The 16,954-nt window shown below is 47.1% G+C and overlaps 2 protein-coding genes across 13 annotated transcripts; both read left to right on the top strand.

The window, feature by feature from the left end:
- The first annotated feature begins 3,895 nt into the window (after positions 1 to 3,895).
- On the top strand, positions 3,896 to 5,163 carry IER3 (immediate early response 3). The gene is made up of 2 exons (XM_011383931.2): positions 3,896 to 4,157; positions 4,250 to 5,163. Exons 1-2 carry the CDS (start codon positions 3,948 to 3,950, stop codon positions 4,508 to 4,510), a joined length of 471 nt encoding a protein of 156 aa, XP_011382233.1. The 5' UTR covers positions 3,896 to 3,947; the 3' UTR covers positions 4,511 to 5,163.
- Positions 5,164 to 5,477: 314 nt separating this feature from the next.
- On the top strand, positions 5,478 to 16,126 carry FLOT1 (flotillin 1). Of its 12 annotated transcripts, none has more exons than XM_011383936.2 (14): positions 5,512 to 5,605; positions 5,692 to 5,720; positions 6,067 to 6,123; positions 6,399 to 6,517; positions 6,605 to 6,695; positions 6,882 to 7,025; positions 7,164 to 7,283; positions 7,369 to 7,464; positions 7,686 to 7,838; positions 13,003 to 13,184; positions 13,426 to 13,471; positions 13,591 to 13,728; positions 13,947 to 14,111; positions 15,817 to 16,126. In XM_011383936.2, exons 3-14 carry the CDS (start codon positions 6,103 to 6,105, stop codon positions 15,844 to 15,846), a joined length of 1,305 nt encoding a protein of 434 aa, XP_011382238.1. In that variant the 5' UTR covers positions 5,512 to 5,605; positions 5,692 to 5,720; positions 6,067 to 6,102; the 3' UTR covers positions 15,847 to 16,126. The 12 variants fall into 12 exon arrangements, with proteins under 12 accessions (XP_023381148.1, XP_011382240.1, XP_023381149.1 ...); XM_011383937.2 differs by having other exon boundaries at positions 5,513 to 5,605; positions 6,442 to 6,517; XM_023525380.1 differs by lacking the exon at positions 5,692 to 5,720 and having other exon boundaries at positions 5,478 to 5,605.
- Positions 16,127 to 16,954: the final 828 nt, after the last annotated feature.

Below are 16,954 nucleotides of genomic sequence, written 5' to 3' on the forward strand. Positions count from 1 at the left end.
GGCCAGAGCTTTACATTCATGGCCTGCACAGTTATTCCTGATTCATGGTATATCACCCTGAGCCTCAGATGAGTATTCCCCAACTTTCTCTTTGAAGAGGGAGTCTGAAGGCCTCTAAAGGGACACCTATGAACAGACACTTCTGGGGGTAAGGTATAGCTTCTTGGAGGAGATGCATTGAAAAATATTTATTAAGCCCCTACTAGGTGAAAGGCCTAACACTAGAGATACCATAGAGGTATCATGAGGAAAAGGGCTGATGTGGTTCTGTATACTCATGGAGATTATATCCCAATGAGGGAAACGCATAATGACAAAAAGTAAACAAATACATAAAATTATTCCATTGTGATGAGTGTTATGAAAAAAACAAACAGGGGCTAAGAAAGAGATTAATGGAAGGTCACAGTAACAGGTCAAAGGAGGGGAATGAAGGAATCTTGGGAAGATGGCAAGGAAATGAGGAGAGCTGGAAATAGATGGGCCTCTAATCCTGTTTTCCTAGGATTAGGGCTGTGAGAACTAGTCCAGCTGCTGGTCTCAGCCCCTGGCCCTTTCTGGCCTTAACTCATCCTTCAGCCCTCACCTCCACACCCCCTCATTGGCTTAATGATTCATTCTTAACCTTTCCCTAGCTTCCTGTTTGGAGAGGGTGGGGTGAGGTGGAGCAGAGCCCTGGGTCCCTCAGGGTAGTAGGAATGGGGATGGAGTTGTTTAAGGAGAAATGGTGAGGTCTCTGATTTCTCTGTTTCTTCTCTTTGTCTCATTCTGGTCTTGCCACAAGGACAATGAGGATAACTAGGCCCAGCTGGAGGCCTTGATTCCAGATGTGGGAGATAGTGGTGAGACAAGATCCTGACATCCTCCCTTCATTTCCCCTCCCCTGCCTAATGGCCTGTAGAAATTTTCCATCATAAACAACTATGCATTCCTGATCTGGTGTGCCTCCCGCCTCTCCCACAAAGCAGTTTTCTTCCATCACCATTACTCCCCCTCGTCCCCAATTTGTGTCTGAGAGTGTGAGCTGGTCCACGCATGTAAGTAATCATGTATTTATGTTGGTTGCTGTGTAGTATGCAGGTTGCCTTGGAATATGGGTGTAGGTAGGTGTGCAGGCTCACTGTGCTTGGGTGTAGATGTAAGAATGATGGCGGGTATGAAAGGCAGGTGTGGGAAAGTGATGTGTCTTCGTAGAGGAGGTGTGTTTTATGCCTGTCGGTAAGAAGAAGTGTGTAATGCTGCAGGGGTCCCATGGCCTAGACAGGAGTAGTGGGTGTAAAATAAAGTGACATATAGACCCAGGAAGAAATTGTACATATGGCAATGACATCGATTTCTAGCCCAATTGTGGAGCTATCCCCTTGTTTGCATCCCCATACAATCTTGGTTGAGAAATGCCCTTAAGTGTTCCTTGTTTGGTGTCAGTGTAAGAATTGTCCTAGCTTTTCTTAAGATGTTATAAACTTATATGTGGGGTTTGAAGGAATGTATGCATGTCTCAAAAGCTTGGGGTGACCTAGCCAGTATGTGCATTTATAGTTCTGCATTTTCATCTTTCTTTTTTCCCTCCATCTTTCATTTATCAAGATTATTGAGCAACTACTATATACAAGGCACCATGCTAGGTTTATGGCGGCCACAAAACACATGTGGCACAGTCTCTAATGCAAGGGGTCATACGTGAGCTCACAGTGTGTGCCAGGCATAATGTGATCTGGTGTAAAGATCTGAGCCCAACACATTTCAGATCTCTAGAGTCAGCTTTGCTTCCTTCATTCTCTGTTGTCAGCACCCCGCCTCTCCATGTTCCCTGACTCTAATGATACCCATTCTGTTGTTAAATTCTAGTGATTTCATGCTAGGAATGTCTCTTAGCACCACCTCCTCTTCTTGGTCCCTCTGCTATAACCCAGTTCAGGCCCTTGTCACCTTCTCCCTGCATCTCTTTAAGAGCCCCCGCCCCTGCCTCAGTGCCTCTCCATCAAGAGCATGCTCCTTATCCCACCCAGTTCCCAGCTCGAATTGTCCTCCTGTTATACCATCCTATGCCCCACAAGCTCCACAGTCTAGTCACACTGATTCCTATCCTGGCAGCTAAGCTCTCCCGACTCTGCTCAACTCCTTCCCAGAACTTAAGATTTCTCACCACTCCTTTACTGGGAACTTATTCTGGGATTGTTTTCTTTGTGATTCCTCAAACACATCTTGTACTTTTCCATTCCAAGGTCTTTGCTGATTCCATTCTCTTTCTCACAGTCATCTTCCACGTCTGACTCTCTGGTATCCCGACCACTATTCAAGGTCATCTTACATGCCACTCTTCCATGAAGCCTCACTTGATTGATTAGTGAATACTAGCTTTTTTGGGTCCCCCTTACACTGTCTTCCATTTTCTTAGGACCTTCAAGGATTTCTCCTGGTCCAACCCACACCTGAGGTGCTGGCTGTATCTGGCTTGACTCACTCAATAGCACTGAAACCAACCTCAGTACTCTTAACAGTATCTTTAACAGGGTGCCTGCGAATGCCCTAAAGATGTTCTATTCTGTGTCCATGAGAGCTGTCTTTATGGCAGTTATGAAAATGTGTCAATTCTGTCCTAAGTTGAGTTATTACCATTACCACAATATTTGCATAATACCTCACAGTTTAAAATGTTCTTCACATAAATTTTGTTATTTGATTCATACAACAAGGGGCAAATCTGGGTGAATGCTAACCTTCTGCCTTTGTATCTTGTGGTCCTCTGCCCCAGCTTTGTATGAACATCCAAGTGGGTAACTTTGCTGGGTTGTCCCTATGCAGTCTCCACACTTTGCCCTCTCCACCGACCCCCTCCCCGCCAGAATGTGCATGTTGAAAGGGGGCAGAATATGCCACCTCAAAATATGCTACTTTGGCCTGTGAATTTCTTTGAGCTGAAGGCTATCAGGACCCAGCAGACAGGAAAAGCTTTCGGCAACCCCCTCCCCCCACCTTAACTGCCTAAAATAATTTATTAGGGGGCCTGTACCAGAGAGATATTATCAGCGAGATTTTTTTTTTTATCTGAAAGACTTGCCTGGTTGGCAGGGCCAACATCTGATTGCCAAACACCTGCTCTTCTTATCTTCCTGTGAATTGCCCTGTTCCGCTGTGAACCTCAGACCCCTATCCCATTCCTTAGCTCCTATTCCTTAGGATGGCATATAAGCCTCAATTGCCTGACTATCTTTGAGTCTTTGAGTCTCAGGTCTTCATGAGCCCCGTAAGTATGTAATTAATTATTTTTTTCTCCTGTTACTATCCTATGTCAATTTAATTACAAGACCAGCTTAAAAACCTAGAAGAGAAGAAGGGAAAATTTTCCACCCCTACTATGTAGTTTGTGTGTGAATGTTTGTGCGTGCGTTTTTCTGTGTTCTAAAGCAGGCAGGGTTGGGGCTGGGTGTGTTCATTTTTCTTCCTCTGCTTGGCTATTTCTATAATGACTTCCCTCTTGGGGTGTGTGTTTTCTATGCACATCTACAAGCGTGTGAATGTACCTGTGTAACTGTGATTCCTTGACTTTGCTGGGTCCCTATTGTAGCAGGATTGCCCAACTTCCTTAAGTAAACTCTGCTTAAGTAAACCCCCAGAGATGGGGTCTGTGAACCATCTCCTTGACTGTCTGTGGGCCCCACTCCAGCTGCCACATGTCCCGACATGTGCCTGCAGCCCGGGACCTCACCCACCCCCACTCACAACTCACACACTCACAACACACACTTGGGCACCTAGGATTACACAGTCAAATAACTGTCTCCATCCCCCTCCCTTTGCTTAACCGTCGGAATTTCCAGCCGGTTCCGGCCTACCGCTCGCAGCAGGGGTGGAGTTGAGAAGGGCCCGCCCAATTCTCCGTCTTACTTAACTAGCTCAGCAGGGCTGCGAGTCCGCAGTCGTCTTTCCTCTCCGCTCGGGGTACAATGTGTCACTCTCGCAGCTCCCTCCCCACCATGACCGTCCTGCGGGCCGCTACCCCGGTACCCTCCACCAGCCCAGGCCCCCGGCGAAGCTCTGGTCCTGAGATCTTCACCTTCGACCCTCTCCCGGAGCCCGCGGTGGCCTCGACCGCGCGCCCCAGTGCCTACCGCGGCCACAGAAAGCGCAGCCGTAGGGTCCTCTACCCACGAGTGGTGAGTGTCTTGAGTGGGCAGTCCGGGGTCGGAAGGAACGGCCGGACTTCGGGACCCCGAGCTGACCTGTTCCCTTTGTCGTCCTCCCTCAGGTCCGGCGCCAGCCGCCAGCTGAAGATCCGAACCCTGCCAAAAGACTTCTCTTTCTTCTGCTCACCATCGTCTTCTGCCAGATCCTGATGGCTGAAGACGGTGTGCCGGCGCCCCTGACCCCGGAGGACGCCCGGAGCACTGCGTCCCCGAGCCCCACCCCTGCGCCTCCGACCCTCGAACCCCATAATCTGACCGTGGAGCCATCGGATTACGCTCTGGACCTCAGCACTTTTCTCCAGCAACACCCGGCTGCCTTCTAACCGTGACTCCCCACACGCTCCCAACGAGACTGAAAAACCAAAGAAACACCAGGTGTATCTGGTGCGCGAGAACGTATCCCAAACTGGGACTGCCGAGGCAACTCGCACTCAACACTACAGGGGAGCTGCCAGCCTGCGCCGGGATAGGACACGTGCGGACACGTCCCGGCCAGGCCGGGTGGGGAAGAAGGGCGGCGTTAATTTATGTCTCATTGCTCCTAATTGATATTTAATGTATTTATGTCCCCTAAGTGGTAGAGGGGTTATATAATATTTATTTTAACTTATGCGTGGGTGTGAACGTGCCCCTTGCTGCAAATGCAGGTCTCTTGGTATTTATTGAGCTTGGTGGGATTGGTGGAGGCGCCTAGGACGGAGGAAGATGGTGGGGGCGCCCCCCCCGGCTGTGGGTCAAGGACGGTGGTGGGTTATAGGTTTACAGGGTGACACTCCGTCCTCCAGCATCTCAACCTCCTGAGCCTAATGTGTGAGGCTTCGACGGACTGTTGGGAATAAGGTCCCTTGGCTTTGGATTTCCTCTAAGTTGCCCCAAAAGAGTGGCTACGAGGTGCGGGGTGGGGCCTGCTGAGGGCGGCTTTGGGGTCGTCCGGTATGTTCTGTGAACACAAATAAACTCGATTTACTGTCGGCAATTTCTGAGTGTATCTTTGCCAGCGGCGACTCCTCCCGTTCTTCCTGGCTTCGGGCTCCGGGGACCCGGTGGCCACTACCCCAGCAGGACCTCCTCTTGGGCCTCAAGCGCCTCTTCCCGTATCACAGAACCCAGTATCCGGTGGCCGGACGCAGACGTTTGTTGCCTAGTCTGCGGTTTTCCCAGCTGGTTGCCGCGGGGCATATCCGAGATGAGGCAATGTCCCCCGCCCGAGAACTCTGGCTTACAGAGGTCACGTAACGCGCCAACCGTGGAGCCTAGAGCGGCTCCAGCGGCTGGCGCTGTGGAGAAGCTGGGCCCACATCCGCCCGCGGGCTGAGCTCCGAGCGGGGCCTGACGGGAAAGGGGCGGGCCGAGCACCCGGCCGCGGGTTGGGCCGCCGCGGGCGAGCGGGGTCGCATTGCCGCAGTCTCAGGGTGCAGGTAGGTGGCTGGGGGGCGCGCGCGAGCGTGAGCGCGAGTCCACTTCCAGGAAGGTTGTATGCGAGCGGCTCTGGTTTGGCTCCTAGGTCCCCGGCAGCTGCTCGAGTCCTGGAAGGTAGGTGGGGGCGGGGAGATGAAGTCAGGCTGCAGAGGAGTAGAGTGGGTGGTGCGAGGTCTGGAGGCCTCTGGGCATGAGAGAGCTTTATCAGATCAGGGAGAACCGTCCTCACTGCACACCTGGACGCGGCAAGGGGCTGGCTGATAGTCATGAACAGGCGGGAAGGGGTCGCAGGGGGGTCTACAGGATTTCACAGGGAAAGCCTTAGCGGACCCCTGGGTGCGGAAGGGAACTGGGCGGTGGTGGCTGCAGGCTGGGCGGGACTGATGGGAAAGGGAATCACTCCTGTGGACTCCATAGCGCCCCTTCTCCCTCCGCAAAGGTTTTCTTTCCTCTCCTCCAGCTCCCACTTGGGCCATGTTTTTCACCTGTGGTCCAAATGAGGCCATGGTGGTCTCCGGTAAGTATTGTTCTCTTCTCAGCCAGTGACTCCTAGTCCCCTGTGAGCCTGGCCCCTGCCTCTTCCCCCTCTCCCTTCCAGTTCCTGTCGCGCCAAGCCTTCAGCACCGCCACCCCCATCCCCACCCCCACCCCGCTACCGCCTATGGCTGCAAGCTTGTGATTTCCAGCCGCTACCCTTACCAGGCCCAGACTGCCTCCCCTCCAGCTCCCAGATTTCCTCGTGGGAATTATCCCACCTCCCTCCCTCACTTTTTCAGCTTTTCATTGTTCCAGCTCTACCACCGCCACCGCAGTTCACTGGCCCCTCACCTTGCAGGTTTCTGCCGGAGCCCCCCAGTCATGGTGGCCGGAGGGCGAGTCTTTGTCCTACCCTGCATCCAGCAGATCCAGAGGTGGGTAGGAAGACATCCAGGGAAGGGGAACCCCATTTTTCTCTCTTTCCTCCTTTTCTCACTGGCCACTCTTCTTTTTCCCTCTAGGATCTCTCTCAACACATTGACCCTCAATGTCAAAAGTGAAAAGGTTTACACTCGCCATGGGGTCCCCATCTCAGTAACTGGCATTGCCCAGGTGAGGCTTTCAGAGCCTTTCCTCCATAGTCCACTCCCCCATCACCTTCTTTGACCCCAAACTTTAAGGATTTTCTCTGCCAGTCTCACCTTCTCCAAGGCACTTGACTCTCCCCTTCTCCCCCTGCTTCCTCCCTGGCTTCATGAGACCTCCACCACACCCTTCCTACCCTTCCTCTGGCTACAGGTGAAAATCCAGGGGCAGAACAAGGAGATGTTGGCGGCTGCCTGCCAAATGTTCCTAGGGAAGACAGAGGCTGAGATTGCCCACATTGCACTGGAGACGCTGGAGGGCCACCAGAGGGCTATCATGGCCCACATGACTGTGGAGGTGGGCCTGATGGCAGGGAAAGATCCAGAAGGGATGCCAGACTGAGGGGGGGCCTAAGGACTGAGCTAGTCCATAGGAGACAGTGGCCAGAGGGTCTGAGAGCTTAAGTTCCTCCTTCCCTCCATCCTATTATCCTAGGAAATCTACAAAGACAGGCAGAAATTCTCCGAGCAAGTTTTCAAAGTGGCCTCCTCAGACCTGGTCAACATGGGCATCAGTGTGGTCAGCTATACCCTGAAGGACATTCATGATGATCAGGTAAATCTAGACAGTTGATCTCTGTTTCCCTGCTCTCCTTTCTTAAAACCTCCCAAGGACTCTGATTTCTGCATCTTTCCCACAGGACTATTTGCACTCCTTGGGGAAGGCTCGAACCGCTCAAGTCCAAAAAGATGCTCGGATTGGAGAAGCAGAGGCCAAGAGAGATGCTGGGATCCGGGTAAGAGAGATGGGGGTCACTTGATCACCGTGAGCTTATTGGGCACTCCATGGGAGAGGGACTGGAAGGGGCACAGCTGACTGGGAGCTGGTGGAACTGGGCTGGCAACAGGAATAGACAAGGCCAGGGCGAAGGCAGGGGAGCCTGATGGGGAGCAGCCTCTTCCGCCTGGGGCCTTCCTCTCCTTGCTCTGACTCTCTACCTGATATCTGTATGGACAGGAGGCCAAAGCCAAGCAGGAGAAGGTGTCTGCTCAGTACCTGAGTGAGATTGAGATGGCCAAGGCTCAGAGAGACTACGAGCTGAAGAAGGCTGCTTATGACATCGAGGTCAACACCCGCCGGGCACAGGCTGACCTGGCCTATCAACTTCAGGTCAGAGCCACCATGCTGGGCACATGGCCAGGCTGGACTTTGCCTCTGCTTCATTCCTCTCAGATACTCTTATCTCAGGCCACCACTCTTTCTCATATATTCTAACTCTTATTTGGCTCTCCATTTCTGACCCACCACTTCCATACATGGAAGATTTAAAAAATTTAAACATTTCAGCAGAAAAACAAAGAAAAGGCCAGAAGGTATATGATCAGTAGGGCTGATCGTATGTATGGGGCAGGTTGTGCCCTGTGCAAGGGCACCTGGATGAAGGATAACCAGAGCTGAGATTCAGCCAATGCTCCACTCACCAAGCTGTGCATTCTGGTATAGGCCAATAGGTTTGCATCCACCCAGAGAAAGGGGTGCCTTTTTCTCATTTGCACAGGGCAACCCTGGTGATCAAAGAAGGGTGTGAGGAAAGAAAACATGGAGTTGGGCTTTGAATCCTGCAAAGTGAGATACAGGTAGCCTTTGATATTGCAAGGAAATACAGTCAGTCTTCATTATTTGAGGAATCCACATTGAGAAAGTGCCTACTCACTAAAATGTATTGGTAACCCCAAAATCAGTACTTATAGCACTTTTATGGTCATTTGCAGACATGCATAGAGAGACGAAAATCTGAATTGTCTTGCATAGTTTCAATTGAGGTTGAACAAGATGTTCTACCTTTCAACTCATACTGTAAACTGTCGTTTTCATAGTATATTTAGTGACACATTTTTCAAATTTTTGTGTTCTTTGTTGGTGATTTCTCTGTTTAAAATAGTTCCTAAGCATGGTGCTGAAGTGGTGTCTAGTATTCCTAAGTACGAGAATGATGTGACATGCTTTATGGCAGGGGTCCCCAAACCCTGGCCCACGACTGGTACCAGTCTGTAGCCTGTTAGGAACTAGGCTGCACAGCAAGAGGTGAGCGATGGTGGAGCAAACGAAGCTTCATCTGTATTCGCAGCCACTCCCCAGCACTGGCATCACTGCCTCAGCTCCACCTCAGATCATTAGGCATTAGATTCTCATAGGAGCACAGATCCCTGGTGCCAAAAAGGTTGGGGACCACTGCCTTATGGAGAGAATACGTGGGTTAAATAAGCTTCATTCAGGTATGAGTTAATAGTGCTGTTGGCTATGAATTCATTGATAATGAATCAACACTATTTATTACATAGGTGTCTTTAAACAGAAACACATAAAACAAGGTTATATATTGATCTTTTGATAAAAAGATGACCCGAGGCTCATAGGAACCTAACCCTGTATTTCCCCTAGGAACAAAATAAGTATTTGCTAATTCAGTGTTCATGGCTACTTTATAGAACCACCATGAATAACAAGAATCGACTGTACTTTGAGGAGTTTACCCAAAGGATAGCAATATGATGAAATTCATTTTGCCAAGAGTTGGTACTGGCTGAAAGCATAATGAGGGGCAAAACCTCTTTAGTTATGATAAATTCCCTGGCTTGACAGGTAATTGAGTGTAACATAGTGCTTTGCTGCTCAAAGCGTGGTCTGCTTACCAGCAGTATAGCATCACTGGATTATTTGTTAAAAATACAAAGTTATAGGCTCTGGCCCAGACTGAATCAGAATCAGCATTTTAACAAAATCCCTAGGTGATTCATGTATACATTAGAGTTTGAGAAGCAGTAACAGTGAAACCACTAAGCATGGGTGGGACTATAGATAAGGTCCTTAACACTCTAAACGTGGCTTTCTTTATCCACAAAGTAATGGATTGAGCTGATTTGGGCTCTGTTCACCTTTTATTATTTCCTCATTTTCTGCCAGGCTTTGTGCTAAGTATTCATAAAATAATGATTCAGTCAGCAATTATCTATGAAATGCCTCCTATGTGGCAGGCATTTATTTGGAGGTGAGGATGTAAGTGTGAAAGATCCCTTCTCTGTGTTACAGTATAACACAGAACATAGCTAATAAGCAAGTAAGTAAACTTCACAGGCTCTAATTATCTTGTTTAAGTGCTATGAAAGAAGGAAATAGGGTGATGAGAAAGCAATGAGGATTACTATATTAGGTTGGAGAGTGGTCAGAGAAAGCTCCTGTGAGGAAATAACATGAAATAAAACCTGAAGATAAGAAAGAACCAGCAATGTAAAGAGTTATGGGTCAAGAATATTCTAAGCCAGTGATGTTCAAATAGAACTTTTGTGATGCTAGAAATGCTCTATATTTGTGTTGTGTTGCTGAGCACTTGAAATGTGGCTAGTGAAATGTGACTGAGGAGGAGCATTTGAGATCTTACTTTCCAGCAATTGTCATCAGTTTTGGCTCAAATAAACTCTTATTAAATAATCAAAAAGAAAAAGAAAAGAAACAGGACTGAGGAACTAAATTTTAAATTTTATTTAATGTTAATTTAAATGTAAATAGCCATATGTTGCTAGTAGCTAGGCAGGGTACCAGCAAGTGCAAAGGCTCTGAGGGAGGAAAGAGCTTGGCATGTCTCAGGAACAGAAAGGAGATTTCTGATCTAGTATGGCTGGTTTGCTGTAAGAAGAGGCAGGCAGGGCCAGATCACATAGGGTTCAGGTAGCTGTGATAGAAACTTAGAATTCAAAGCACAAAGAGAAGCTATTAGAGAACTTTAAGTAGGGAAGTACTGTGGTCTAATTTATGTTTTTACAAGGATCAGTCTAGCTGCTGTGTGGATGGTCAGAAAGGCAACAGGGAGATTGGAAGCTTTTTCAAAGATGATGGATTAAATAAATGCAGCTAATTGCATTCTCTAAACCTCACTGGAACTACATAGAGTAATTTAAAAAGAGAGAGAGAGGATGGGGACAGAAGGAATAGAAACCATAGCATCACTTTAGAAGCTAGAAAGTCATGGTAATTGACTAAGAATGTCTGAGACAGGTGAACACAAAAGTGCCAGGGAGAAAACAGTGACATGATCTGAGGCTCAGGAGCTGGTACAACCAGGGGCCTGGAAGACATCTGGAGATTTATTATCTGATAACAGTAAACAAGAGGATGTGACTTGGGGCCAGCCAGACATAGGTGAGGGCCTGGTACTTCACCAGTAAGGGGAATGAAGTGACTGTACACTTACTGAATGCTAAATGCTAACAGCCTCTTCTCACACTCTCACCCCACTCGGCTCCCAGAACCTTCACCTTCCAAAGAATAAATCAGAAAACTGCTCTGGGAAACACGACCAATCTAAAAGGAAAGACTTAAAGATCCTGAATCTGGTTTCTCAGTAAATGACCTACCCAGATCACCCTAGAGTGAAGCTCTAAGTCCACCAGCTTCACCCACAACCCAGAGCTTCTATTCAGTGTTGTAGATCCTCTTTACTGTGAGCAGACAACCAAGGATTACCTGATGCGCAAAGGAGACCTGCAACATGGAAGACAGACCAAAATCACAAACAGAGCAAAGCCATTTGAAGGATACATACTGTGAGAGAAGGAGAAAGCTTTTTAAAAAATTAATATGCTCAGTAAGATAAGAGAAGAATTCACATCCACTAAGTCAGGATGTAGAACAGAAAATAAAAAAGAGCTCTTAGAAATTAATAAGATGGCAGAAATGGAAAAAAAAAATCATTTTGGAAGAGAAATTCTAATAAATCTCTCAGAAAACAAATGGGGACAAAAATAGATAAAAATATTAGAGGCCAGTCTAGTAGATCCAATAGAACAAAGAAAATGGAAGGAAGTAACCAAATGAAAAAATTCCAAAATATCTGTTCTGAAGGGTGTGAAACAACCCACCAAGTGCCCAACACGAGTGGAAAACATCTACATTGAAACACATGACTGAAATTTTAGAACATAGAACAAAAGATCTAGAAGCTTCCAGAGATAAAAAAAAAAAAAAACAGATCTCAACGGGTCAGGCATCAGAATAACTTCAGATTTCTTAAGCTAGAAGACCATGGAGCAATGCCATCAAAATTCTGATGAAAATGAATTTCAACATAAGTAACCTGTACTCAACCTAACTGTAATTCAAATAGAGAAGTAAGATCTCAGAAAATGTATTGCTTACATTCTCTTTCCAAGGAAGCTACTGGAGGCTGAGTTTCAGCAAAAGGTGGCCTAAACAAGAGGGGTGGGCTCTAACACAGGAGAGAGTTGCGCCTGCATACTGGAGTAGGGAGCAGCTAGTCCAGTTGGGAATAGGCTTGATATTTCAGGTCAAAGACAGTACAGGATACCATATCCAGAAGCACCTTTCCTCTGTAGTGAATAGGTGAGCCGAATAAAGGCAGGGGTGCCATCTCTCATGTTGGTGACCCATGGGATGATAGTGCATGTCTGGGCTGAAGCAATGAGACAGGAAGGAAATACGCTTCTCCCCTGTGCCTCTTCTCACCAACATCTTGGCAAGAGAGGTCTACTCCCTGTACTCTACAAGAAATAAGAAATAAGAAAAAATGCTTAAGTAAGAGGCATGCTACATATACACGTTCTTGTAAATCCTTGTAGAGTGCCCCTAGAAGGTCACACAAGAAGCTGGTCACAATGATTGCTTCCACAGAAAGGAACCAGGTAGTTTGGAAATAGGTGGGAGGAAACCTTACTTCTCACTATTTACTTTTTTCTTTTGAGTTTGTACCATATACAAAAGTAAAAATGAAAAAGATATACATGCATACACACCCAAACGCCTAAAAAGAAAGTCAATAGAGGCTATTGCAGTAGTCAGGGGCTGGAGTTGACTGGCTTGCACTAAGGTTATAGCAGCACAGTTGAAGATAAGGGGACGGATTTGAGCAAGACTGGAGGTAGAAAATGGCCACTGTGTGCTAAGTGCTCTCCAGGTACTCAAACCCTAGAGGGAGACACGGTGGGAAAATAAAGTAATAATGGACGCTCATGGAGGGACACTGCATCTGGCCTAAAAGAGACGGGACTGGCTCCTTGCCCTATCCAGCTCTCACACTGAGGCTACCTGGGGAAATGCCCTAATTTTTGATATTGGCTCTGAGAAAGAGGATCAGGCCATCCCCAGGCCATGCCTTGGATTTGTTTGGGAAATAGACTCCACTGGGCTGGCTGAGCCAATTGGGGGCCTAGTTCATGTGCTTGCTCTGTTTTCATAGCCTTCCCTAGAGCTCAGCCCTGGTTTCTCTCTCTGGTTCCTGAGCACTTGCTCTTCAGCTATAACGTTGAGCATCCCTCCTCAGGTGGCCAAGACTAAGCAGCAGATCGAGGAGCAGAGGGTACAGGTGCAGGTGGTAGAGCGGGCCCAGCAGGTGGCAGTGCAGGAGCAGGAGATCGCCCGCCGAGAGAAGGAGCTGGAGGCCAGAGTGAGGAAGCCCGCAGAAGCAGAGCGTTACAAGCTGGAGCGCCTAGCCGAGGCAGAGAAGTAAACGCCCCCCTCCCAGGCCCCCTCCTGACTTCTTCACAGAGAAGTAAACGCCCCCCTCCCAGGCCCCCTCCTGACTTCTTCACCACCTAGGCACCCCCCAGATGGAGCTGAGGTCTTCACTTCCTAGACTCCTATGGAACTCAGATTGCAGGGGCCTCTACCCCCAGCATGAGGGGGCCTTTCTCCCAGGAGCAAAGGCCCCTCTCAGCTCCTCTCTTTACTCCCCTTGTTTGCTCAGGTCCCAGCTGATTATGCAGGCAGAAGCAGAAGCTGAGTCTGTGCGGGTGAGTTAGAAAGTGGCTCTTGCTCACTTGTGGGGGGAGTGGGTGTTGCTGCTGAGCTGGGGTTTCTTGTCCTTAACTGTTGCCGGCATCAGTACAACAATATGCTGTTCTCTCCTCAGATGCGTGGGGAGGCCCAGGCCTTTGCCATAGGGGCCCGAGCCCGGGCAGAGGCTGAGCAGATGGCCAAGAAGGCAGAAGCATTCCAGCTGTACCAGGAGGCTGCTCAGCTGGACATGCTGCTAGAGAAGCTGCCCCAGGTCTGGGGGTTGTGTGGGTACCAGGGAGCAGGGGGTGGGGAAAAGAGGGGCTTAGGAAGAACCAGGTTAGGGGACCACAAATTAGGGGTGAGAGTTATAAGCCAGTGACCAAAGTGAGAAAGGATGATCAGTAGGGCAAGAGTCTTAAACACAGGGTAAGGCGATTTAGGAGAGGTGTGATCAGATCACAGGTGCTAAGTGGGCATCTCACCTACCAGGTGGCAGAGGAGATCAGTGGTCCCTTGACATCGGCCAATAAAATCACAATGGTGTCCAGTGGAAGTGGGGCTGTGGGGGCAGCCAAAGTGACCGGGGAAGTACTGGACATCCTGAGCCGCCTGCCGGAGAGCGTGGAGAGACTCACAGGCATCAGCATCTCTCAGGTGAGGTTCTCCAGGGTGGGGCCTGTGGAGTAGAATTACTGGGTTCCTGTAGTATATGATGCAGCACACTGACATTTATTACTTTTTTTTTGTGCCAGACACTGCTGAGCTTCTACACAAATGGTTTTTATTTAAAAAAAAAAAAAAAAAAAACTTTTAAAAAATCAAACTACCCTTGGGGTATGTAGTATTTTACAAAGTAAAGAAACTGAACTCCAACATGTTAAATAACTTAGCCCATGTCATACAGCCAGGGAAACTGAGCTTCCAACTTGGGCCGGCTGTCTCTAGTGCAAGGAACTAGTTGCAGCCTGTTGACTTTTTTTGTTTGCCTGTTGACATTTAATTCCAAAGTATATCACTGCTTTTCTTGGTGCCTGTTTATTCACCTATAGCTTATGGTAGAAATCAGAGAGTGGGCTCTTGAACCAGACTGTTTTTGTGTGAAACCTAGCTCCAGTGCATGCTGGCTGTGACCTTGGAGAAGTTTTAAACTTCTCTGTACCTGATTCCTTACAAGTTAATAATAGCAACAACCCTGTTGAATTGTTAAGGAGATTAACTAAGTAATATTTAAAAATTGTTTAAAACACTGACTGGCACATAGTTAAGTATACATAAGAGTGTGTTAAAAAATACATATAGAAATAAAAGTATTAGACCATTTCAGTGACCTTCAAGCTGGATTGCTTTGGAGCCTCCATGAGGCCTAAAGTGGAGGATTGGGAGCTACGGACGCTTCCACACCCTTTCAGTCATTTGTTGTTTTTCTGTTGCTGCTTTAAACTACTGTATTGAAATATGATTGGTATGTAAAAAGCTGTATATATTTAATGTTTATAATTTGATGAATTTGGAATAAGTACGTATCTGTGAAACCATCACCATCATCAAGGTTATAGACATATTATTCATCATCTCCCAAAGTTTCCTCCTGTCATTATTTTGTGGTAAGAATGCTTAACATAAGATCTATCCTCTTAGCAAATTTTAAGTGTATAGTACAGTGTTGTTAGCTATAGGTACTATGCTGTATGGTAGATCTCCAGAATTTATCTTGTTTAACTAAAACTTTGACCATCACCTCTCCATTTCCCTTCCCTAAGCTCCTAGCTCTGCTTCTATGAGTTAACACTATTTTTTTTATTTTAATTTTTCAATTACAGTTGAACATTATTTCATATTAGCTTCAAGTGTACAGCATAGTAGTTAGGCATTTATATAATTTACACAACGATCCCCTGATTAGTCTGGTACCCACCTAGCACTATACAGTTATTAAAATATTGACTATATTCCCTATGCTATACTTTACATCCTCATGACTATTTTGTAACTGCCAATTTGTACTTCTTAATCCCTTACCCTTTTCACTCAGCCCCGCCCCCAATCTGGCATCCATCAGTTTGTTCTCTGTATCTGAGTGTGTTCGTTTTATTCTTTAGATTCCATGTACAAGTGAGATCATATATTTGTCTTTCTCTGACTTATTTAGCATAATACCTTCTAGGTCTATCTACGTTGTCTTACAGTTAACTCATTGTTATGCATAGAACCTAATGACTGCTTGGCAAAAGAGGGTGAGGTAGGAAAACCAGAAGATTCTTGGAAGTGCATGTCCTCCCTACAGCCCATTTGTCCAAATGAGACCTGGGAGAACATAGCATCTGGTTCCTAGTCGTCATCCACTATTGTCTTTTGCCAGGTGAACCACAAGCCTTTGCGAACAGCCTGAGAGTCTTCAACCTTCGCAGATGCCTAGCTTCATGGTTCAAGTTGCCTGAATGGTCCCCATATTGCATGCATTTCAACTGACCTGAGAATGTCTTTTGACAGTGGGATTCCACCACTCATCTCTCATTGCCAAATAGCCTGTGCCTTCCCTTGGAGGGGAAGGGTTGCTCCCCTTCCCAGGCCCACACGACCAAGACTGCCAGTCCCCTGGGCTCTCATGCCAGCGGTGATAATCCCACCCCACCACAGCTTCAACTTCCTAATTAAACTAAACTGTCTGAGCCTGTTGTCCAGAATTATTTTCTTACCAAGACTGAGGGATGGCTGGAGGTTCTCAAGTGGTCAAATAAATTTCCAGTAGTAAGTATTGATATGAACAATTAACTTAGAACTCATGCAAAATGAACATAGCTTGCTCCCTTCCAGTAGGCTTTCAAAAATGGGAAAGTTACTCAGATACTGTAGAGTTGGAGAATTCTCTCCAAAGTTGTTCAGAAAGCATGCCGATGTGGAATGCTGAGAATTGCATTAGTCTCTAGAATTACTGAAAATATCCCAGGTAAATTGACTTAAGTTTCCAGGAAAGCTGAGACTTGTTTTGTACACTTAAAAGCACAAGTTGAGCAGTGTTTAGAATGGGATCTTGCTAAACCCCATACTTTACCTTAGTTGACTAAGAAAACCCCACTGAATTATAGAAAACAGCAAGATACCCATAATGCAAAGGAACCTTGGATGTGCTGTACATTGGGAATAGTACAATGGCTCTAACTTCATTCACATTCTTCTGGAGAGGTTAAAACACTGCTGGGATCTAGCCCACTTCTGGTTCGTATAGCTTGTGGGGCCTGAGAATCTGCATTTCCACAGTTCCAGGTGGTTGTGATGCTATTGGTCTGGGAACCACTTGACATTCATGTTTCCATTTTGATCCCTAGATCCCGCATCTAAACTTATGCCTATCCTAGTTAAGACTTCTACTGGTGGTAGTGGGCTGGTTTGGGTACCAGGGATTAAGATATGAGGGGCAATTAAATATTAGGGTATTTTCATCAATTTATGGAGAAAAGCATTTGTGTGAAGTGAACTTGAGCCCCTTGCCTTTACCA

The sequence above is a fragment of the Pteropus vampyrus genome, unplaced genomic scaffold, assembly GCF_000151845.1.
Source record: "Pteropus vampyrus isolate Shadow unplaced genomic scaffold, Pvam_2.0 Scaffold553, whole genome shotgun sequence".
Lineage (NCBI taxonomy): Eukaryota > Metazoa > Chordata > Mammalia > Chiroptera > Pteropodidae > Pteropus > Pteropus vampyrus.